Source organism: Melitaea cinxia, chromosome 4 (assembly GCF_905220565.1).
Source record: "Melitaea cinxia chromosome 4, ilMelCinx1.1, whole genome shotgun sequence".
Classification (NCBI taxonomy): domain Eukaryota; kingdom Metazoa; phylum Arthropoda; class Insecta; order Lepidoptera; family Nymphalidae; genus Melitaea; species Melitaea cinxia.
The window spans coordinates 16,832,926-16,858,768 of NC_059397.1; the positions used below are offsets into that span (position 1 = coordinate 16,832,926).

The following is a 25,843-nucleotide window of genomic DNA, read 5'->3' on the forward strand; positions in this document are numbered from 1 at the left end:
ATTTTACCCTCATGCGCCTTAAGGAGTTTCACTTCAATATAACTGTTAAAAATCTCTTAATTTGCACAATAACAATGACTAATTAAATCCGAGCTGGAATGACAAGGTGATAATTTTTTTAATTGGTGACTGATGCGAGTTAATAAGGAAACTTAAACATTATTATCTGACTTCAAAAAAGGATGTTATATATTCATATCGTAACAGTGAACATATGCAATATAACTTTTTAATGATTGCTATGATAAATTGAAATTTCAAAACAAACGGCTTTAATTCATAATATTGCATGTAATCTATATCTATACATATAATAAAACTGTAGGGGTTGAATTTCTGTACGATGAAAAAAAAAATGCTAAAAACGGATGTATAAAGTGAAATAGAACTAATTTAGATTTTTTTCAAATTTTTCGTTTCTCTGTTTGTCGGTCTGTTTGTACGGACTAATCTCCGAAATGACTTGACCGATTTAAACAAAATTTTGTATGTTAGTAGCTTATATCTTTGGTCAAAATATAGGATAGGTATTTTTTATCCCGAAAAATTAAAGAGTTCCTATGGGATAGTCAAATTGAAGGAATAATAAATACCACGCGAATGAAGTCACGGGCATCAGCTAGTAATTTAATAAGGCAATGGATTTTGTCAGCTTTTTAAAAATCTGTTCTAGAGTTTATTAATCACTGGGTTACATAGTAGTGTTTATCAGGAAGAGTTGTAGGCCAATAATATGCTAAGACGAATAGAAGATGAGTCGTAAACATAAATGAGTAAGAAACTGCGTTGGTCTCTAAGAGGACAGTGAAGTGCGAGTTTTCAAGCTCTTTGTTCAAGTTAAAAACAAAATTACACAATCATTCGTTAAAGCCGCTTCACCGAACCGAACCGAACCGAAAACACATTAGTGAAAGGTTCTGTCGCTCTGTCGCGAGTGTGGCTAATTGGGGGGGCTATTGTTTCGTAGGAACATTATTTTGCTTTCGTTATTACCGAATTTGGCTGTTTGTTGATGTTCTATTCATTACTTGTATAATGACAAGTACCTCATTTTAATTATTTATGTAACGGTTTGTGACAATATAACGTTGAATTAAACGTATTTATTAATTAGTTTTTAGTAAGTTCGTGTACTGATAAGTACGTACTTTTGTTACTATAAAGCGTTATTGAAAATGTATATTGATAGATTCATATTTTAGATTCATAGTTAAAAGCTTTATTGCAGTTAATACACTTATAGTTAATAACAAGAATAAGATAATAAAAATGATAGTATGTGATCAAACTAAGACTAGGAACGTCAATGAATTCGAACTCGAAATTTTAATTTCAAAAGTAGGGTTTGTAAAAACAGTAAATAAATAATTTTATTATTATACATTTATTAATTAAATTTTTATTGACGTGAAAAAATATTAACATTTTAATATTTAATTATTAGATATTTTAATATTTTATTAAAGATTAGGGATTTGGTCGGCAACGCGCTTGCGATGCTTCTGGTGTTGCAGGCGTCTATAGGCTTCGGTAATCTCTTACCATTAGGTGAGCCGTACGCTTGTTTACCGACCTAGTGATACAAAAAAAAAAAAAAAAATGTTTTAAATATTTCTATATTTTTTTCTATATTATATGGTCTGGTTCATTTTTTTTGTATGATGACGTTAAATTTTTTAAAAGAGTACCGAGAGTTCTTTCCTTGAGCTTATTTTCTCTTTTCGCCAACCCTACATTAGGTTAAGCTATTTATTGTATTGTGAGATACTAGAGCTTAGTTTATATAATTTCTAGAGGTTAACTACTTGTGATTAATTAACTTACGGTAACTGGATAATATCGGGTACAGTACTTAAGCTTGCAACGTACCTAATGTTAAAAGTTTGCTATTTCTGTGTTGTGATTTTGCTACCACGATTTTGATTTATTTAAATGTAATTTTTTTTGACATTCGTTAAGTGTGTGTAATTAATTAACTTATGGCGAAACAAATATTTTCATTAAATTTCATTTCATAGAAATTTTTCAATAAAATATTTTTATTTTTAACAATACTTTTTGAAATCCTTTTTATGCTAACTCTATCTAACCGATTTATAAGCAACGGCTATGTCGTCAAAAGATGGCGCAAAGTCATTTCTATTCTTAATTTAATCGCATAGTAAGTGCTTAGGTAGTGACAGTAGTACTTATGTGACAAGGGGAGGTAGTGAAAACAAAGGTAGTGGTCATATAGGTATAATCAAAGTAGTATAAAACATTTAGGGCTTATTTCACCAGTTGTAGGTAACGTTTGGACGGATGACGATACAAATAGACTTTGACAGGGGGAGGTAGAATAGTAGGGTTGTTTCTCCTCAATTAATAAACTAAAACTTTAAGATTAATATATGCGAATAAAATATCTCATAAATAGAGTAGAATTCGACGAAAAAAAAAGAATTACGAATCAAAAACTTTTAATGTCGGTTACTCTCGTCCGTCAAATAGCGTTATCCACAATTTGTAAAACGGTCTCTTATAGTGTTATTAACACAGATTCTTGATAGCTATCTCAGAAGTCTAAACAGACTTACAAATTGTCTAATAAGTTACATAATGAAATATGAAATATTAAATAATAGCACATAGTTACACAACGGTGTGATCGTCAGCTCAGGCAATAGGTAACACTAGTTCTTGATTGATTTCTCAATACGTTAAATGTAGCGTGTGTCCAAAGTGCTCGAATTCAGTCACGAATTAGAGCTGCGATGTAATCTCTATACGTGTCAGTCGGTATCCACTTTTACACTTTGTTACCTTCGGATTGGTGTTCACGAATTTGTTATATATGAAGATAGAACATTTAAGATTTAATTGCGATGAAAGACGTCTGAGTTGAGGAGTCAAGTTCAATGATGATTGTATAATATGTTTGGTTGAAAACAAAAAAAATCGATTTACGTTCCTAAGTAATATAATAATTAGGGAAAATATAAAAGTACTCGTCATATCTCGTTCAATTTTAACTGAGAAACATCTTCATATATAACATCTCCGAGGCACCGGGGAGTGACCCACAAGGATTAAGAACAAGACCGGAAATAAAAATTTCTATAAACACAAATATCCATTCCGAATGGGAATCGAATTCGCGATCGTCGGTGCCTTGGCGCCGCCGAAACGACCATTCACCATTAAACCAGAGCGGTCGTCAAATATATATATCATTATTTTTATCAAATTAAAATAAAATTTTATGTGATACACACCTTGTGTATATTATATAATTTCTTGAGTTTACTTTTTAATTTTTTTTAAATAAAACTAAATAAAATATACATCTACATATCTATATATCTATATCTCTTAATGGTAATTAAATATAGCACTAAAAATGTTTCATTATCGTTTATTACAATTCAATGTGACATAATCTATAATTTTAGTTGTCTAACCTTGGATGCATTGAGTAGCTTTAGATTATTTTTAGATTTAATGACTTGTTAATCATTAAGTAATGCTATGAAACATTTAGTAAGTACTATTTTATCTCTGGCATTTGTATTAAAACTATTAAAAAACATATGATATGATTAAAGCACTTGAAAATAGTAAGTCTGTGTTTAAATTTATTGTGAGAGTCTAACTGTCAGTAAAAGTTCGTATATAGTTGGAAGGATCCGTAAAGTAAAATTCCTTAATTTCTCCAAGTCTTTTGGATCTTAAGCATTCTGGAAAAAAACAGTCAATGGGACTTATATATTTTTTCCGGTATAGTGCACGAAGTCTCATTTACCTAAAAAAAAATATTCTCTATATTAACAAGCTTGTTTCACTTTCCAAATAAATTTGAACGCATTAAAATTATTATCAATTCATAAATTTTACATAAGCTTGATTTCACGTCTCGTCGTCGTAATTATTCGAAATTACACAAAGCCTTAAAATATTATTACGTTTTCTGTGTTGATAAAACATAAAAAGTAAGCATAAAACAGTTCCTCAAATCGAATACACTTTCGAATTCAAACGGAACAAACATTTCAATACGGAAATGTCTTGTACATCGATAGTTACGTATATTTGCTTAAAAAAAAAAAAAAAAACTAAATACAACATCCTTTTCATAGCACCTTAAAATATTTAACAAATGTATAAAATAATCAGTGATCTTTTGAATCGTTATTATACAAAATAAAATGTTATTGTTGGTCCTAAATAAAAGTAATTATTAAGTAACTATCGCTTGTGTGTAGCTACCACCAATGTCCAGTACCAAGCAACTCTTGAAATTTCTCAATGGTCGTCAACATTACAGCAGGCCGGCATGGTGTGATGGCAGAATTAGTAATATAGAGGTTTAACATAGCATGTTTTACTTCATTTTTTTATTATTATGAATTATAATGTATAAAAATAATAAAGAAAAATAATTCTTGTACCGTCTTTATTTAGTACAGTAATACGTAATAAATAGTAGGACGACGGTTTGGCGCAGCGGTCATAGCACTGGCTGTTACGCTAATGGTCGCGAGTTCGATTCCCGCTCACGACAGACATTTGTATCGACCATATAGATGTTAGTGTGGTCTGGGCGTTGTGTTTGGGTATTGTGTGTTTCCGGACCCCCCGACACAGGAGAAAATCCTGCTGGGGGATCCGTTGAGTGTGAAGCGTTAGCGTATATTATTAAGTAATAAAACATTTCTTTAACAAAAATTCGTAACCCACACAATGACGATGATGTCTTAAGCCCAGTTTTTTTCTGATTAAGGAATCGGGTTTTAGTTGTAATTACGGACGTTGTAAGGAGACGTTGTTTTACAGTCTACGCTCGGGCATTTTACCGTGATGTAGTTACATTTAATGATGTGAGCAAGTTCTTGATCGACCGTAACATTGGCTGAAAATTTATCGACGAACATAAAACACTTGGTCAAATTTCAGTATTAAATTTCGCAATAAGTGATCAATCACTTGAATAATATGTAATTTGAGTCGGCAAGGACCTAATTGACTCAGCCTTTCGATATATTTACCAGTTACCTGAAGTTATATTTTTTATTAACATGTTACTCATACGATGATGAAAAATACTTCATAAATTTAGAATATGCTTTTAAAATAAATTGAATTATTGCCTTAGCAAAGCGCCAGTAATGCATTATTACTAAACTTTTTATATTTCAATTTATGCAGTTTTTTTTGCCTTTTTACATATTAAATGAAGTACAATTTTTATTATCAATATTAATGTAACTTTTTCTATATAAATTGTAATGTATGTCGAAACTTTATATTTTCTTATTAGTATGAGCAAACTGACCAATTTGGTTGTTTAAATTAATTTTCATTTATATAGAGAAATATATATAAAATACATGTATATGACATACGTATGTCCGGTTCAATTTCGTCCACTCAACGAAACAAATGTTGCCTTTGTTCTTGACTAAGGTTAATACCGTTGTCAGGGGTGAAAGGCGAGCAAGGACATGTGAGTTCTGTGACAATTATAAATAATTATTAAATTAATTTAACAAATATCAAGTGATAATTACTGGGGAATGTTCGAGAAAATTATTAGAGAAATAATTATTTGTTAAATATCTTACATTAGATCTTTAAGTCTTAATTTGATGATTAAAAGGGTAGATATTTTTTTTAAATGAAGTTGTTTTTTATAGCCTTTTGATCATATTTTGTATTTTAATTATTAAAAATTTTTTGAAAAAATTATATAAAGTCTATTATGTCAGTCTTGTTAATATTATTTCATTGTCTTCACATATTTGTTTTTAAAATTTGTCATTCTTTGCTTTTAAATTTTGTCGAAAAATAATGTCGAATTCGCAGACCCTTCAATTTCCACGAATGTTTGTGTTCAAGTTAGCAAGCATTGTTGCAGGTTAAGCCGGTGGCAAACAATTAGGCTGATATCCTTCAATACGCTTACTAATTTGTACCATAGAAAAAAATGTAGTTCTCTAATTCTCCTTCCTCTTTTTCTTTCTCCCTTTTACTCTTTTCACTCTTCTTGTATTGGATATGATAAAAATATAGAAAAGTTGAATTCCAAAGCCTTTTATGCATTATATTTAAAACTGCCACACAAATCTAAAATACTTAATAAAAACATTTCTAGGTTTAGTTAAAATGAACTACAATAGCCCTCGGCCTCTTCTAAAAATATTAAAGGCTTATGGAAGTCCATGTTAAATTTTAATACATCGATTATTATCAACTTATATTTGTATGTTGCGCTATAAAACGCTTTTAGCTGGCGGACAGTCTTAGTGTTTTAATGCAGTTCAACCCACATTTAAACACATTTTACACAGCTGCCAGGTTGATATAATTGTTAATGGTTGCCATATAACTTTAAAGTTGCACAGTAGATATATTGGCTATTCGAATATTGCCTCGTTTAGGTATATATCCTAATATACATGTTGTAAAAATATGACACGTAAAAGTTGAGTCTGGGCGTTTGTCGTTGTTTGTTGAATGTGTTTGTGGATGACACAGGATTAACAGGATGTATAACTAGTGGTCGTTGAGTGTGAGGAATTCCTTTTATTAAGTTCAGATTAATAAACATTTTTTAATCATTAAATAGTCTTGAAATAACATATATTTTTTGCAATGGAAATTCATTAAAATATGATAATAGACATTTTAGCCAAGAATAATACATCGTAAAATCCTTAAAAAAATGCGGTATTTTATATGTAGTTAAGTTCTAACCGCAGTTAGCTCGAGGCTCATTATCTGAGATTGCATTATAATTTGACCTACACTGTCGCAAATTATTGTTCAAACGAGATATTGTGACGACATATTTTTTGTTAATTAATCTAACGCTATAAATATACTAATGTGTCGTGACTGACACGTCAAAAATATTTGTGTGTACTGAACAATTACTCGTATAATGATAATGCATTTTTTTATATATAACTAGGTCGGCAAATTAGCGTATGGCACCTGATGGTAAGTGTATCGTAGTATATATATATTATAAATGTCTGCAACACCAGAAACATCGCTAGCGCGTTGCCAACCCTATCCCCGATTCCCCCCAGGAGCTCCGCTCACCTTACTTACCAACAGGGCCATAATACTGGTTGACAGTATTATTTAGCTATGATCTTCTGTAAGGTCCCAGTCGGTTTGATCCATAATTTGAGCAGTAAATTTCTTGCTCTACCTCAGTTAAGATAAATAAGTGGGAATTTTATAAGTTTTTTGATTGAGTTTAGAAAAATAAGCCAGGGCCCTGATATAACCAGGATGGTATTGTTCTCAGAAATATTGATAGCCATCTAAAATGGTGGATGTGGTTTCGCATTTTGTTAAAACACGATTTAACATTTTTACATGTTAGCTATCACTTTGAATTTTTGTCTTGATGATTACATTCATGATTTTTCAAAAAGCGTTATATTCCAGGCATCCTTAGGGCAGATTTTTTTGTGATAATGTCGAAACGAATCGTAACGGTACTTCACACATGTACACTTTTGAAAAATTGCGGTGGAAATTTTAATCATTCACATATAAACATAATCAGCAAACATATATATATAATATATTTTAGTCTATGAAACAGTTTTATTATATTTATGTAATAGATATACTTAGTGTGATTTGATAAATGAGTCTACATTCTGATGCAGGTGAGGGGTCACATAACGTTACAATTAATTGTGGCCTCGACATGAATTATGGCCTACGAATACTATCACGAATATATTATTAACAATTAATTCTCATATTTAAAAAAATGAGAAGACTTAATTATTTTTGTAGCTCTGACATAGACTTAAAGTTCCCTGACCCACCAAGGATAGATTACTGACAAAAAGTAACAATATGAAACTTGAAACCGTTTACCTTTGATCTTTTATGATTTTAAAAAGTATTTCATATAAATAAATATTCTTAAAGTTCACAGAACTTATTTATCAAGTTCTTGTTGAAGCAAGTTTAATTGACGTGAGTGGTTGCTGTACTAGATTGTTTATTTGTTGCTTAACACGGCAATTATTATTCTGAATTAATCATATTTTAATGCTGAGGTCTATTTATATTTCATACTACGTCAGAGTTTTCATATCATGATTCATGTTTACCATTACTTGCGTCCTTTTTTGTTTTTGACTTTATGAATAATTTTTATAAATATAATGTAATTTATTTTATCAGTAAATTACAAGTTAATAATTTCTTACTTAATATTTCCAACAAAGTATATGATTTGATATAATACTGATTAAAAACAGAGAATAGGATAATAGAGAGAGTCTTATTTGAATTCTTGTACGAAAATCAGCTATCAACATTCGATAAAATCATTATTATAACTATCCACATTATCATTTTCAACAGTTTTAATATCTACTTAACAAAAGTGGAGTAGTGTGGAGCGATTAGGTCTCAACCCTTTACCAATATGGATAGTAGACCTTGGCCCAGGAGTAGAACGTATGCGAGGCCACCCCACCATTATGCCGGGGCCCGGAGGCTTTGTCCGGGCCTACCGCTGAGGCGAGGTGGCGAATGCTAGCGCGACCCCATCTCGCCCCACCCAGGCGGATGACTGCTTACACGTGGTGGTTTTTAGTCAGTAGGAGTCTGACATAACCTTATGGCGCCCCCGCGCGGAGGATATCCATGATGGATTTTCCCCACGTAAAAAAAATGAGTAGAACGTATACAAGCTTTATATAATTAAATGAAAATGTTTTTGCGTTAACTTAAAAGTCAAAAATGAATTATTGAATATTTAATTTACAGAAGCTGAAACGAATATATGATTTCAATTGTAGAGTCACGTTCCAATTACACGACGAATGGCTACGTTTATTGTTAATTGATCTTTGTATGCCTTTCAGATATTTATTACATGATGTTTGTAATTCGCGAACTGATTTATTTATTGATATATGTTATTATTGAGCTATAAAACTAAATGTTAGTGATCACGCTAGCTTGCTTATATTTGTTTATATTAGAGTATATAATACAGATATTAAAAGTATTTGTTTCAAAATTGAATATATTTTGTCGCTGTTAGGTAGTAAAACATGAGTTCACGTTATTTTTGGCGTAACACATGAGTTCACGTTATTTTTGGCGTAAACTTGTGGAGGCCTATGTCCAGCAGTGGACTGTATAGGCTGTAATGATGTAATGATGAGGTAGTAAAACTTTATTTAAGTTATAAAAAGTAAGTTTAACTGTATTATTACATGAAATTTGGTAATAATAATAAATATTGATACATTATCATTTTTGATGAGTTATGAATTACCAAATGTAAGACTTGATTCGTGAGTACATAGTGCTGGTTATTATATCTACTGGCTTTAAAACAGAAGACAGTAATACAAATATTAATTACTATTTATTTTAAGACGTTGAGAGGATACTAACTCTAGTGGACAAGCAACGGTTCTAAATCATTTTTAATTGTTAGACACCAAGATTTATTACTAAAATGCCTATTATACTGCATTTTTTAAGTTATTATTAACGGCATCTACTATTTTTTTTTCTATTCAAAAATAATCAATCGAGCCCTATAAAGGAGTTTTGATATGGATTTTCACATCGGAAGATCCGCAATTTGTATTTGTGTGATACAATTATATAATCTTAACCTTTTGTCCATTTTAATATGACTCCATCGGTTAAAAAATGATTTTTAGATTTGTATTATTACCGCTTCAGCCTGTAATATCCCACTGCTCATTAGGATCAGAGCTTAATCCACCTAATGGTGGATTGAGTATGAGTAAAATTTCTATAATTTTGAGTATAGATAATTAATTTTATTGTTTTTTATAATCTGTTAAATGGCTTCGACTCTTTTTCAAAATTTTCACCGATTGTAATCTCAGCCAGCAAATTTGTAATAAAGTCCTAAATGACTTATTATAAATACTTTAATTCAAATGAAAAGTTTAAATAAGTTTATTTATATCTGAGCAATATATTTGCAGAATTCAAAAGATTTACGAGGGCATATCGTGTTTACATAAAAAAGTCTTATCTGTTTCCATTAAAACTAAAATTGACAAAAGTATAGCGTATTCTCGTATAACGTTAAGAGTTACAAATCATTTAACACACACGATCCAGGTGGTTGTATTTAAATCTAGGACATTATCTTATCTACGTTAACACTTAATATAACTGTCACAACTTTCGACCTTTGATTTGAAACGGGATAACGCACCATTCACTTTTTGCTAACCTTTAAATAACAAATCTGAAAAAACGGATTAATTGTGTGTTAGTAAATCCTGGTCCCATTTTCGCTTTTTGTAATCTTATAATAAATTTAGTTCTATTTTGATAGCAAAAAATTAGTATGAGTAAAATTTAATCTTTAATCAAACGCTTAGAACCGAATATAAAATCATCATATCAAAAATTTCGACATCGTTCCATAGCTTAATTGGCTAGAACGCCGACACGGTCAGTCGGATATACAGGTTCGATCCCCGCTGGAACGGTCGATTTTTGATATGATATTAAAAAATCTTTAGTCAAAGTTAATGTTTAATCGAATAAAAGTAATATAAATTCAAATTATTAAAAAAAATACCAATATTTTTTTTTATAATAAAAATAAAAATAAATAATTTTAAATTTTATTTACAGAAAAAAGCATTTTATTTGTCGATATAATTAAATTTACAAGAAATAATATTATTTATTTTTTCTTATTCTAAGATAAATGTATTTTTTAATTTTTTACTGTGAAACTAAAGGATATCTGTATGTAATATTTATTTTTCAAACTTGACATTTTGTCTCGACAGTTTTTGAAAAGGGTTCCGAAATGTCACGAGGTAGATCTTTTTATAATATCTTAAAAGGGCGTCTTGTTTTTATTATTATGCATGGTTCAAAAGCATTTCCTTTTTTTATATATTCAGTTTTGTTTTCGTGTTTGCTCACTATCACTGAAGAAAGTTATGAACACCAAAAAATTACTTGAAACCATTGTAGAGTCTATTATTTGCCATTATAATAGGAATACAATTACGGAGACTTGGACGACGTTCAACTCGTTCGAGAGATTGTTTGCTTGTTTACAATAATAGGAAACTATAAAACTACAACCAAAACTAATTACCGGTATTTTATATTAATTGTATGTATTTTAGGTCAAATGTTTCGTATTTAATCGTCCGTTTTCTGGTCCAAAGTATTACTTGCTCTGTTGAAACTATTGATACGGTACAATAGTTTCTACACAACACGTCATGTGTGAAATGTTTACACACGAACAACATTAGTTACTTGTTAGACACTTTAATTTAGTTTATCATACAAATAGCATATGAACCGAACTATATAAAACTATAATTAATATAATTATAAATTATTAAGTTTTTTTTTTAATATTTATATTTTGTTCACCTTGTTAGATTAGTATTTTATTCACTACAACTTAGTCGCACTTTTAAATACATAAATAAAGTTTAACTGTCAAATATATTTTTTATTTGAGATTATTTATCATATATTATCGATACCATTACTAAAAACTATGTAATTGTAATTTCAGGTAGATGGTACACCGCGTTTCAGCAGGCGACATCAGAATCCCGATGGCGGTCCTACAAGTACAAGTAAATCAGAAGATGTATCGCCCACGTCTAGATCTAGAGTATCAAGAAGACGAGAAGAGATTCAACCAAGAAACAATTCAAGAACGAGCAGAAGCAGAAGCCGTCCAACTGAAACACCTGTCTCTGTAACAGAAAAAACTCAATTCCAATCTGAACATACTGGGCGATTTGATTCCAGAAGAAGTCGAACACGCAGCAGACCTGTCGTAAATGAAGAAAGTTTCGATACAACTATTAATAATAGAAAGAATCAAGCAACAGGTAGATCGCGACAGAGCAGTAGATTCGTATCTTCATCACCAACACCGATTCCTTTACTTATTACCTCGCCGACTGTAGAAAATATACGCAAAGATTTTACGGATGTTGCACTTAACGATATAACAAAAACAATATCAAAAGACACAAGTGAACCAAACACACAAATAAGACGGAGAAGTTCAACTAGCCGAACAATTGAAACTATAACTACTCCTAGAGGTCGTGGACGTGTCAATAGACGTACGAATATTCGGGCACTGGATTTAGATGTTGCAGGAACAGCGAATGCGTTATCGACTGCTCCTAAAGAGCCGACTACTGTAAGGACTGGTGATTTAAGAAACTCAAGAAAATTAAGATACAAAACAAGACAATCTGAAATAGACACAAATTTAACCGGCGAAGGAATTACAACTTCAAACGAACTAAAATCTAGTCAAATGAGAGAAAATATTACTAGTCAATCAGATTTGAAAACGTTTACTCGGTTCACAACAGAAAAAAGTATCAGGCTGACTACTGAAACGGTTTCTTTAAAAACGAGTACTCAAAAAAACACAAAAGTTATCAAGCGTCCAGTCGGCAGAAGTAAGCCAAAGTCTTCTGTGACTGCAGAAAAATCAAAAGTATCAGATGAGATTAAAGACGATGATAACTATCCTGAAACTTTTAAAGCTTTGATCCAAGCTAAAAATGCATCGGTGAGTAGAAAAGTCTCGGTAAAGTATGGTTAATTAATTAATAATAAAATATCACTCATATTAATATCACATGTATATCATATTCAAGTTACAAATAAACAAGCACTTAAAACAGAATGTCTGTTTGTTTCATATTACTAACATTGTTCCACATACTAACAATGTATCAATCATCATGATTTAAATGTCAGATCATCATCTAAACGCCAGTACAACTCTCAAGAACTCGATATTTATACGAAAAGAATTAAAAAATAACAAAAAAAAATTTCAGACACAAGCCAGCTCTCCATCCAGCGAGAGTTTGTCAGTGAAAGCATCCCAAAAAGTTTTTAAAACTTACAACACATCTTCACAATCCATAAGCACGGCTCCTGACACAGAAAATAATTCAAGGGTAACAAAATTAAACTAGTCATTACATTTGATATAATTATTAATTTTACTCGATTAGTATTAACTTAACATTGTTTAATTGATACAAAATTAAAAATACTGTTACCAAAACTTCACTACATTTATCACAGTAAAATAAAATTTCACAAGATTATACTTACATACTATTTAAATTTTGATAAATTCATATATGAGTTTTATGATTAATGTCGTGCTAAATATTTTTATATTATAATATACACCTAACTTTCAGCTACGCAGTAAATTAAACAAGGACGCTAATAACAACGATACGGGTACTGAAGAAGAAAAAATATCAATAGAAACTACACAAAAACCTGAACAGACAAAGCCTAAATCTGCCGAATATCGTTTACGTGGATCATATAATATACCGAGAAGTAAAAAATCAAACTCATTTACATCTCCTTCAACTTTTAGTCCAAACACTGAGAGGACATATAAATTTCAAAGGAAAGTGAAATCAACAACAACGGAAACACCAAAAAATGAAACTTCCATTGATAGTAAACGTAATGAACTTAATTTATCGTTTAAAAAACCTGTAATACGTTCATCTTTGTACTTAAGAAGAAATACTTCAAAAAATTTCAACACGAGTTCGGAACCTTCCGTAAAAGATTTACTTAAAAATAAGGAAGTAAAGTCTGTTTTTAGGTCAAAACAATTGCTACCAAGGACTTCTTATTATTCGAGACTAAGAAATAATGGATTGACAACAACAACAACAACGATGGGGACTGAATCAAGTATAAATGAAATAACAGAACAAATTGCAATAGCAGCTAAAAAAGTAGAAAATACAGCGGAATTGCCTATAATTTTTACCGGTGGCACTTCTAAAGAACCAGACAATTCAAATATACAAGGCAGCAGTAATTTTATTATTACTGTGAACAGTAAAGAATCGTCAGAAAATGGCACTGAAAATGAGGTAATAAGCAAACCTGAAGAAAGTGAGATTAAACCATTTATTAGCAGCATTGCAACGACTCAAAAGTATCATGCTACTTACAAAGAAAAAAATAATGACATTTCTATAACAGATAAGGAAAAAATAACTATAACACCACCCATACGAAATATTCGAACTCGAAAATATAGTCGAAGATCATCGAAACCAAAAGAAGACACTGCTGTTGTGACACCTAAATCTAAAGAGAGGAGTTTAAGAAAATACAGTGACACTTTTTCTAAAACAACGGAGACTTCATCAAATGGCGTAAGTATAGCATATTAATATTTATATTATATGAAAACGTTTTGTAGCATGATTATACTCGTACAAACAATAATGGATTTGGTTTATGCAACATTTTCCAGATAATAGTTGGTCCTGACAAACAAAAAAACAAATTCAGTTCAAAATATCGAGCATCATACCTCGATAAACCGTTTTATAAACCCACAGTACCCACAATAACACCACCTTCTACAGTAAGTAACACAACAAATTATTCAAATACTAACAAACAACAAAATATCCAATTTTTACTCGAGTATGCTTCACACAGAAGTAAGTTTTAATTGGCATTACAAATACATTTAATATAAATATAAAAGTTGGTCATATATTGAAGTAGAAGTGTCATTTATATTTATTTTAATTTAAATTTAATGAGATATTACAGAGCAAAACATATATTAAAAACAAAGCCCCTTTATGAAATTGGTCATTCAAATCAAAGTCATTAAAAATCATCAAGTATTGCACATTTCATTTTAGCTTAATATGAGTTTTCCAATCAAAATCATTTTATGTGTTGACAATACAATTATGTGTTTTATACTATTTTATTTGTTTTAAAAACTTTATAATTAATTAAATCTGTACGTGATTATTTTTGGAAAACTTACAATGGAATACCATTACACGTAAGCGACGATAATGCTTCCAGTATTATCATAAGGAATGTTTTCATTGCTAAAGGCTTGGCTGAAATTCTTCGTGACTGACCATCTTTTGTCAAAGTCCGTAGAGGAGCCAGTGTGGTTCGACGAAGAAGACTTTTCTGATGTTACAACAGAACAGATGTCAAGACAAAACACATCGTCGTCGACATGCATGCATGAAACTGCCATTGAGCCGGTTAATGACATCATTTAGACTAATTTGCATAATTTCATAATCAATTGGTGGCATTTCATAAACTTACACTATTATAATTAAATATATGGAACTTTAAGTTATAAGAAATTTAGTTTTAGGTAGTATTTTAAATTGCATTTAAGCTTTATTAAAAGATAATACATCAAATAAAGATTACATATATAATTATATAATAAACTTTAAAGGATAGGGATCTGATTGCAATCTTAAAAATTTACTGTGCAATTGCTTACATAAAACGAAATAGCACCGTATTTTTTGCAACTTTAATAATAAAAAAATAGTGTTGTATTTATTTTTAAATAAAAATTAAATCGGTTTAATATTAAATATTGTTTCAATACTCACAATGCGTTTCACTTAGTACATTTATTTTCATAACACATAATTTTCTTCAATAACACCCAAAAGTAATAAAGAGGCTTTGGTGTCTACGCACAACTTTCTCAATTTTTTTTTCTGTTTTTTATTTTATTTCTGGTACTGTCTCACTTTGTATCTACATTGCTGTGATTTCACATTGATACTCATAACTTTTTCCTATATTTATGGGTGAGATGACTTCTTATTTCAGGTAGAGGGAGAAGAAATACAAATAGGGCCAGACGTGAACGCAATATCTTTTACTAAGTCACGAAGTCCACTAACCTCCGCTGATTTAAGACTTTCCGAAAACCTTGCGAAGTCATTACAAATCATGAATGTTGAAGCGTCACATCATTCACCCTCAGTTACTGTATCAATTTTTGATGCTTTAGCTGAAATACTTACGTCTACACCTAGACCTCATATTTCCTCAACAACAGAAGTAATGCCAAAACAAAATCCTAATAACGATGTTAAACAAACCTTTGTTGGAGTGAGTAGCAATGTTAATATAAATAGTGTCAAGGGTTTCACGAGTCAAGACACCTTTGTGTCAGTGGATAACGTAAACACTATTGCTAAATCTGTACAGACCACTGAACAACCTTCACCAAATGTATCTAACCGTACGGTAGTTGGGGAAATGACGACACAATCACACAATTATGAGATCAAGGAAACTCCTCCTTTAAATACACCTCCGATTTCCCCTACTCCTACCCTTCCTCCTTCTACACCTGTATCCGCAAGAAAACCTTTTGCTATAAAAGTATTATATGCAGATACTGAACCTACAACAGACAAAACGACTGCGGCAATGACTACATATCAGCCATCGACTGAAAGCTCTACAATGGTATATAATACACTATCAGACTTTGTTTTTTCTAATAAAAAAATAGTCTCTCCTGATTTAACGAGCATGCTTTCAAATAATATAAAAAATATTATTCAAAATATGGATGAGGATAGTAGAGCAAAACTTTCAGTAGATATGGTAAAATTAATAAAATCCCTTATTCCTAAATTAAGTAGGCCTTTAAAATTGCAAGATGACATTGACTTTGTTCCCAATACAACTCCTTACAGTTTGGAAGATATTAAAGATACTGAAAACATTGTTATAAATAACAAAAATACCATAAGCGATTCCGACTTAAATATCTTCCAAAATGCTGGGGATAATAACAATGTAAATAGTACAGAAAAAAGTATCGATTCATTAATGACAACAACAGAAATTACTACTGCTGTAAATATGACCTCTTCACCTGAAAACCAAAATGCACCTACTGTGTCTGGAACTCTAACTACATCTTCATCAGTAACAATCGACATGCCAATGTTTACATCAACTGAAAATAACTCCATAAAAACGACTAATTCACAAGTTGAGTTTTTAGCTTCCACCGAAGCAAATAATGAACTCGCTGTTAGTACTCCAGGCACAGTTTTAAATTCTATAAATAGCAATATAAATTTGATTTCACGTGTAAATATTGAATCTGCTAACAAACCTGCCACAGTTCCTTTCCTTACCGACATTGAGTTGAGTGACTTCGCAGAAAATAACTCCGAATTATCGCGTACTAATTTGTTACAATCAAGCCCTGCTCTAACAATGGCTTCTTTGCAAGAAAAAGAAGTCGAAGATATAGATAACATAGATGATCCAAGTCAATTATCAAGGCTTCAGTTATGGATTCTTTCAAAAAAAGCAAGAGTCTTAAAAATGATTGAAGAAATAATTCGTAACCATAACGAGGAAATAGCAAATGCTCCTTTGGCTGAACAGATAAACGACAATAATGCTAATAATAATTCTCTTTCTGACCGATTGACTGAGATAACTAACACAATGACTTTAACAAGCACTAGCCCTAGCGATTTAAGTAGGGAAAGTGTCTCGTTGACAACGCAGAGAACTAATATTGAAACAACTATACCTTCTTCAAATCCTTCCTTGTCTTCCTCCCAAAATAATGTGAATACAATTACGACTGAAAGTCTTTTTACAAATTCACAAACGAAAATGTCTAGTATTTCACTGACAACTACACCTATGTCACATGACACTGCTTCAACAATTTCACAAGAATTTGAAGTAACAGCTTCCCAAACTGCTAGTGACATAGCTGACGCTTTCTCTAGTACTACACCTGTAGCTGTTACTGAACCAACTATGACTGAAGGTTTGATAAAAAGCCTCGAAATTTTGGAGACAACAACGGCAAATATAGACAAAGATTTTAAAGGCAATATTGCAACAATTACTACAACTTCAAACATTGAGCCAGAAACAATCACTGATTTAATGACTGAAAGTAATGTAGAAACAACGACAGCATCAGGTACTGAATCAACAACTAAAGTTACATTATTAAATGAGACTAAAGCAAATGATCTAAATACAATTAGCAATGAAATCAACGTCGCTACTACACCATCCATTCCAAAAAAAGATTATGTCATTTTTGGAATACTTCCTAACAATACCGTGGTACGTAAAGACCCTAACGATGATCCATTGGAAACATTAACTGAAGCGAGTCCATACATCATTTACGGCGTACTGCCAAATAACACAGTAATACGAAAATTTCCTAATGGAACTAGAGTACCACGAATCATGCAAAAAATTGACATACTACCAATTAGTCCATGGAGCTTAAGAAATCCATATAGCCCCATCCATAACATTCCGGCCATTGTCAGACCGCAGTCTAACCCTATCCGAGTATCCACTAATATTGTGACATCCAACGATACCTCAAATAACGGATCAGAAAACCAATTAACTACCGACACTGTAAATAACCTACAAATTACGGTATTCATTTTATGTTGTTTAGCTTGAATGCTACGCTTCAAGCTTCTCTTTCAACGTGCAGTCTGCATTGCACAAGGCACAAAAAAACTGGTGTTGGGACTATAGTAAGCTACGCATGTATCTCGCACATTAATCCCACCCTAAAATAATATTGCAAGGCTTAACTTTCCATTTCGTAATTACAGATTTCATCGGCACTTAATATAACAGATAGCAGTTCATTGAATATAACTACCTCCATAAATAAGCCGCCTGCTGAAAAAAGCACTGCCTCGCATGTTTTAAGTTTACGCACAACTACAACGTTACCTTCTATCGATGAGATTCTGCTTAATAGCATATCTTCGGCCACTAAAGAGGAGATGGTCATATCCTCAATGACAAGTTCTACTCGTGAACCAAGAATATTAACACTGGATATCGATCCGGAGGTATAATCATTACATAAATACTGACAATACATTTTCATACTAGTAGTCCAAAGCTTAATAAAATTGACTATTAATAATTAGGTAGTGCATTATATTGACAAATATTGCCCTAATTAATCAGCCATAATTATTGCACGCGGTAAAATAAATATATAAATTGATATTTAACCGAGGTAAGTGGTGAAGGTTCTTCATATTTCTAAAATATTATTTTCCTCCTTTTTATTCATTTGAGGAATAAGGTAGGATTACATCTTCAATAATTTGTTTTAATCTTATTACAGACAAAACAAATTCGCACTGAAAGACCAGATGATGGAAACGGAAACACTGTATTTAAATTCATACCCATTGATGAAGTAACTGTATCATCACAAGAATCAAACGTTTTGAAACTAGTATCTACTAAAATGGCAAAGTTAACAAACAATGAAATTGTGCAATCTACTACATCTCAATATAATACACATACAACACGAGTTCAAAATAACATAAATGTTAATGGTCAAACGACGACTACTCAGACTGTACCAATAACGGCAACTGAGACGACAATGATGCCTCCGGAGCTATCCGTAATGATAAACAATGTACCTACAGAGATTACAACTCTTAGTCCTGAAAGTTCTCTACCGACTGCAACTATTGAAACTGTCACAAGTTCAAGTCCTATAACAAACCCTCCATTGGTTTCATCTGCTGTGGAACAACAAAGTACAACAACATCTGATCAAACGACAACAACACGTTCAACAATGACTGAAGTTTCAACAACTGGCACAACCCCTGTTAATGAAATATTTTTGTTAACAACGATAATTCCTACTACTCTTCAAACAACAAGCTTAAATCCACCGACAGTAACGGCAACAACGACACGTCCTACGACAAGTATTTTGGAAACTGCAGCGTCTAATCAGAGAGATGCTGATCTTCTTCAATCTTTGTTACAACAAATTGGACGCAATCCTAAAAAATTAAATAACTTTAGTAGTAACAATCAAGTACCAGTAAATATTCAACAGAATGATAGCGCTAAGATTCTACAAGCTATTCTTTCGGGAGGTGCATATAACTTTGGTAACATTAAAAATGCCAATGAAAATAAACTATTGACGACGACGACAACAATGCGATCAATCGAAGACGACATTCGTCAATTTGAAGAAGATACTAAATTACTTAAAGCCCTTTTACTAGCCACAGGACGTAACCCAGCGGACCTTAATTTACCGAATCTAGACAACATAAAACAAATTGTGGCATCAACGAATCTTATTCCGACAACGACACAAGTAATAACCACTACAACTCAAACAACTACTCAGCCAACTACTACGACTACTCCTACAACCACTACGACTACTCCTACAACCACTACGACTACTAGTACTACAACTACAAACGTTCCAACACCTACTACAACTACTTTGAATACTATAACAACCGATAGAACATCAACGTTGTCCTTTAGCGAGGACCTAAGAAAATTACAAGAAGATACAAGACTTTTACAAGCGTTATTGCAAGCTACTGGTAATCAAAACGTTGCCAGCTTACCAATAATATCTGGAATAACATCAAATGTTAGAGTTGCGTCAAATCCTTTAACTACATCAATACAATCAAATCCTTCAACTCCTATTAATATTCGTCCTGTATTTACAACTCAAACGTCACCAGTATTCAATAGCATTACGCCTAGAACTGTCACTGATTCTACGTTACAGCCGCAACAACAAACAACGGAAGAAATAAGAATATCAACTACGTTTCAACCTTTCACCGAAAGATCTACCACAACCAAACGAAGTGTCAATGACGCTTTTACTACAACTCAACGTACCCAAACTTCAAGATTCCGAATTACAACTGAGATCCCGAGTACGTCAACTTTTTCAGATGAAGAAGATATTCTTTTTCTGCAAAACTTGGTAAGCATTAAATTCTGGTTATTTATATGAATTAATTTGTATGAGTTAGTTTTCTACCGAAACAGTACATAAAATGTTCAGATTAATGCCAAAGTATTTTAATTCTCTGTTAACTTCATAATACTGTTATAAACTTAGAATTAAGTATATTATTTTATTATTATTTATTTTATACTTTATTGTACACCACAAATATATTACAAACAAAGCATAAAGATAGTTACAGACAGTGAAGTATAACGGGCGGACTTATGGCTAATTAGCCATTTCTTCCAGACATCCCATTTAACAACACACACATTAACAACCATTATATTTACCAAAATCATTCGTACATAATTCAGAATAGGTCCTTATAAATGTGATAACTTTTTTTTAAAATTCTATTTTAGAAATCAGTTTTGAGTACAACAAATGGTGGTGAAGATCCTGAAACAGCACTTGCAAATCGAGTAATAGCTCTTGCAGTAGAAAGGAGTTTAAATGAAATACAATCTGGAAAAACGGGTGATGCCTCAACGACAATTAGACCCACAACTTCTACAACTGCTTCAACAACGACAGCCACTTCAACACATCCAACTACAAGAGATACCACATTAAAGACACCGTCAATAGAAGAAGATATTAAGCAGTTCGAACAAGACACAAAGTTATTACAGGCATTGCTGAAAGCAACTGGTCAAGATCCATCTAAATTTAATATACCAACATTGCCTAGTACTAATGTGAGTAATGATGATTAAATGTTCCTTAAAGTATTAAAAAAACTTTATCAAAAGCTGTATAAATAAATAAAATTGGAGTGTCTGTTTGTAATATTAAAATAACCGCTTTATACTAAATGCATATGGATGTATACACGGTACATATACAAAAATACATTTTTTACAATTTTTTTCTGTCTGTCTGTTTGTCTGATTGTTCCAGCTAATCTCTGAAATGGCTGGACCGACTTTGACAGGATTTCCACTGTCAGATAGCTGATGTAGTAAGGAGTAACAGGCTACTTTTATTTTAGAAATTTATTTGTTTTATAACTCTGCGAACTGAACAAGAACTTTTTTGTTAAATTCTATGCGGATGAAGTCCCGGGCACAGCTAGGTTGTAATATTTTTAAAATCTGTTTATGATGTCAATTTACAGACACCCGGTGCCTTTACAATTGAGTCTACGACAGCCAAGCCTTACGGAGCTAAAATAGCAGTAAAAGATGAGTTAAAAAATGAAAACGACGATGCACAGTTATTACAAACTTTAATAAAATTACAAGACGCACAAGAAACAACTACGCAAAGAAGTAAATTAGCGATTACAGGTTTCGTTGATTTGTCCTTTTTTTAGTTCTGTAAAAAATCTTAGAAACGGTGATTATAATTTTTGTTTTTATGTATCTTTACAGGGCAATCGCCCGACGAAGCACTGAAAAAACTATTGAACCAAGCTCAACCTACTGGAATGGTTTCTGAAGCGACTAAATCTTCAATTTCATTAAGCACTGAATATGGAAACAGCAATGACGCTTTATTGGCTGCATTATTAAAGGAACAAGGCTTTGGACCAACAACGGCAAGTTCATTGGATGAACAACTTCGACTGGCTGTTAGTTTTAATTTTCTCACATTTGTCTAGCTGCATTATGAATATGAAATATTCCAAATTCTTAATTCTTTTATAGTAATATAACCCTCATTTTCATTTCATTTTATTGCCATTAATACAATAGCCTCTGTGCTTTTTAAAACTTCTTACAAACTCAGTAACTATTTATCACTTATAACGTTTTTCCAAACTTCACCTCTACTTAATTTTAGATTACTTAATAATAACTTATATGTACTAAATCTTAGTCCAACTGTAACGTCGTAGGCTTTACTCAACCAAGTGGTAGTGACACCGAAGGCTAGGAGAACAACAACGCCGCCACCACCGCCGCCTGCGCCACGAAGACCAATATTAGATGGTCTTGCGTGGCTCTGGCAACAGTGGCGAGAAACTGCGCCAGGTCCAGATGTAGCCAGACCAAACAGAAGGCCTGCCTCATCAGCTGGGCCATCTATAACGCCGTCTGCAGCAACAAGCTCAAGAGTCAACTGGTTTGGATCCGGGCCTTTCGTTGGTAACGCCGACGAAAGGCCAGCAGCAAATAGAGTGGGTTTCACATCTCTTTTATTAAAGTTGTGTGATTGGGGATGAGGTGGAGGATCCTATGGCCTTAGTTTAAATGAAAGGGATGAGATAATTTCACCTTAATTTTAGTTAGCTATTTATAATTTAATCTACGGCAATTTTTTATTTGTAATTTTGTACAGATTATAATTGTAAATATGTAAAAATGTATGTATATATACGAGACGTGTGCGTAAATCCAACTCTGGCTAAATTCCCAAGTTCCATCTTTGTAAATTATTTAGTTACAACCTAACTTTTTTCCATAATAACAAATGCCGGAGACGCATGTGCATCTCGTAATTCATTAGTAGTATGGCTATTTTAAAACTATTTACTAAGACTATTTTAGTATTTATTGAACAAAAAAAAAATGCTTCATTTGCTATACAAACATTTGTCTTGCAAAACCTCTATCGAGAGCAATACCATATTTAATGCGCTTCTTCAATAGATCGCTGATTTATAAAACAACAATTTTCATATTTGTGTATTGTAAATATTGTTGTATTTAGATATATAAAACAATCGATCGAAATAAATCGTGATGTACCGCTTAGATGTCTTTTTGTTACTAACAATTAACATATCATGAGTTATAGACTACACTACATAAAGTTCATTGCAGCGTACACGGTACTTTTATTTTTGAAGAGTTAGTGCACATTTTTATTTTAAATCACCACAGGAACCTTATTAAAAAAGGATAAATTTTTCCTGTTTTATTCAACATACCTAAGTTTGATAATTTTAAATAAAAAAGACACTTCATTTTCACTAGAATACGCACTAGCATAATATTTTTAATCATAGTGTTACTAAATATGTATATTGTGTGCTGTTTTGTAAATTCCGTGAGTGTTTGTGTATATATTAATGTTGGTGAGTAAATACATGTTTTGCATATAACTAACAACCATTTTTATTGTGAATTATTTGCCCGCATTCAAAGCTTTTGTTTGATTTGCTTTATGAAACTTTCAGAATTTCACCTTCTTCACTTTGTAAATAAAATTTTGGTTAAATATTGTTACTAATCATTTTAATTAAATATTGTACAGTTAATAATTTTGGTTATTAACAAGAACTAATTTGTATCGTAGTTGTGTCTTACTATTTCACCTTCAAATATCCTTGTACAAAATTTTATCTTCTGCATGCACCCTCATTTCCATCTCCAGCCTTATCTCGGTTGCTTTTAAAACCCTCATACAATTTGTATGTGTGTACTTCTATTTCAAATATAACCATAACGATTACTTATATATATTTAATTTTATATAATTTTCTGGAAATGTTTTCATTTAAATTCAAATATTTATTGTTCATTACATTCACCCCTATTTTTCGATGCTAGAAAATATACATATAACTATGGCTTTTTCACGCTGTTCTTGTCGTGTTTTAGCGTGTACTTTTTTATCTGATTTGAATTATCGTCAGATACCCCTGGAGCCCCCAAGCGTTGTGACGACAGATCAAGGTCCCGGTAGAGGGCAGCTGGTTTCAGCGGCCATCAACGTGACTCGAGCATTCTCGCAGTTCTTGGGGGCTGCAATACAGGTATAAGTTTTATTTCCAAATCAATAACAAAAACATTTTTTTTTCTAAATTTAAATTATTTCTAAATAAACAACGAATCTTAAAAAGAAGGTTTATATGTCTGATCTTATGCGATTTAAGTTGATGAATAGTATACATCTTGATATTTCAGGATTTAAGGAAGGATCATTATCTAGTAAGTTAAATTGGCAAATAATTTTGGCTTTTTTAAAAACAGATAACATCATCAGTTACTAAATTGAACTAATCAATATCTATGTTTATAATCTTAAAGATATTTTAAAACTTTTCATCTCAATCAAATAATTTTAATTCCAGTATTATATAAAAATAAATTATAGGCTCATTTATGACTTCATGATTATTATTTCTGTAAATATTACTTGTGTAATATTTTTTTCTAAATAAAACCCATTCAATTAAGGTATGTTATGATATTAAAAAATGTTTATAATAATTTTGTTTAAAAACTAGCTGACTCGGCAAACTTGGTACTACCATATTTTCTATTTTTAAACGATCGATAGTTTTTAAACTTTCTCCAAACACAACAAAAAAGGGAACGGTTTAATCACTTTGGAATTTATGCGCGTACATACATTTCATCAGTTCATTTTTATTTATATAGATGGTATTTATTTTCCAGGGAGCAGCCCAAACAGTTCAAAGTGTCATACGAGCAGGTCAGAGGGCTGCGTCGGACGTTTACACGAACGGCTCGGGGTAAAACTGCCATGGACTCGAAACTTTTCCGAAAGTGTCATAGTACGCACTATGTGTTGCGAGCGCTCAAATGTACATAGTTACTTTTAGTTAAGAGCCTCTCGTTAAGTTGTAGACAACGAAATTGTTACTGTTGACAAACCAAATTAGTTAGTTAATAATCGTTTGTTAATGAAACTGCCAAATTTTGTGGTAGATTATTTTAATATAATGTTGATGTATCATAGAGAAGTGGCTGTTTTAGTTGTGTACTATAAAAAAATGAATAATGTTGTTTAAGAGTTGTATTAAATGTTTCTTGCATTATATGACCTGGTTAATTATTATTAATTCTTCAATTTGGGTAAAAATATTTATGATTTTATTTGTTGTAGGAACTTTCTATAATCGAATTCTTTTCCGATGTTTTATAAATTCGAAACATTTATGGAAAATTTATTGATGTTCGTACTTTAGGTCTAATCGTCTTCCTTTCCTTTCAATCTGATCGAACGAATTATTACTAAAATCTCTAAAAAAATAATAATAATCTATAAATATTAATATTTAACTTTATTGTAACTTAAAAGAAAATTAGATTATTTTGCTTAATTTTTGCGTTACATTGTAGCTTAGGACAAAGGTGTATTTATATTATCATACCTAAATATTTTAATATAATGTACAGCGTTAGTATTAGTTTTAGTTAATTAATTTTATGTCTC

General features: G+C 31.5%; 1 protein-coding gene across 1 annotated transcript in view; it reads left to right on the plus strand.

Annotated features, from left to right (window-relative positions):
• LOC123670439 (mucin-5AC-like) overlaps positions 1-25,447 on the plus strand; it is a 101,396-nt gene extending 75,949 nt beyond the window's left edge. Inside the window, exons 3-17 of the mRNA XM_045603935.1 lie at positions 11,570-12,595; positions 12,870-12,992; positions 13,230-14,234; positions 14,336-14,449; positions 14,943-15,101; positions 15,703-18,318; positions 18,504-18,749; positions 19,034-20,003; positions 20,088-20,683; positions 21,076-21,411; positions 21,831-22,002; positions 22,087-22,286; positions 22,554-22,835; positions 24,297-24,416; positions 25,063-25,447. Coding sequence (XP_045459891.1) covers positions 11,570-12,595; positions 12,870-12,992; positions 13,230-14,234; positions 14,336-14,449; positions 14,943-15,101; positions 15,703-18,318; positions 18,504-18,749; positions 19,034-20,003; positions 20,088-20,683; positions 21,076-21,411; positions 21,831-22,002; positions 22,087-22,286; positions 22,554-22,835; positions 24,297-24,416; positions 25,063-25,143 — 8,046 coding nt within the window. The 3' untranslated portion in view covers positions 25,144-25,447. The remainder of the gene's footprint in view (positions 1-11,569; positions 12,596-12,869; positions 12,993-13,229; positions 14,235-14,335; positions 14,450-14,942; positions 15,102-15,702; positions 18,319-18,503; positions 18,750-19,033; positions 20,004-20,087; positions 20,684-21,075; positions 21,412-21,830; positions 22,003-22,086; positions 22,287-22,553; positions 22,836-24,296; positions 24,417-25,062) is intronic.
• The last annotated feature ends 396 nt before the right edge of the window (positions 25,448-25,843 follow it).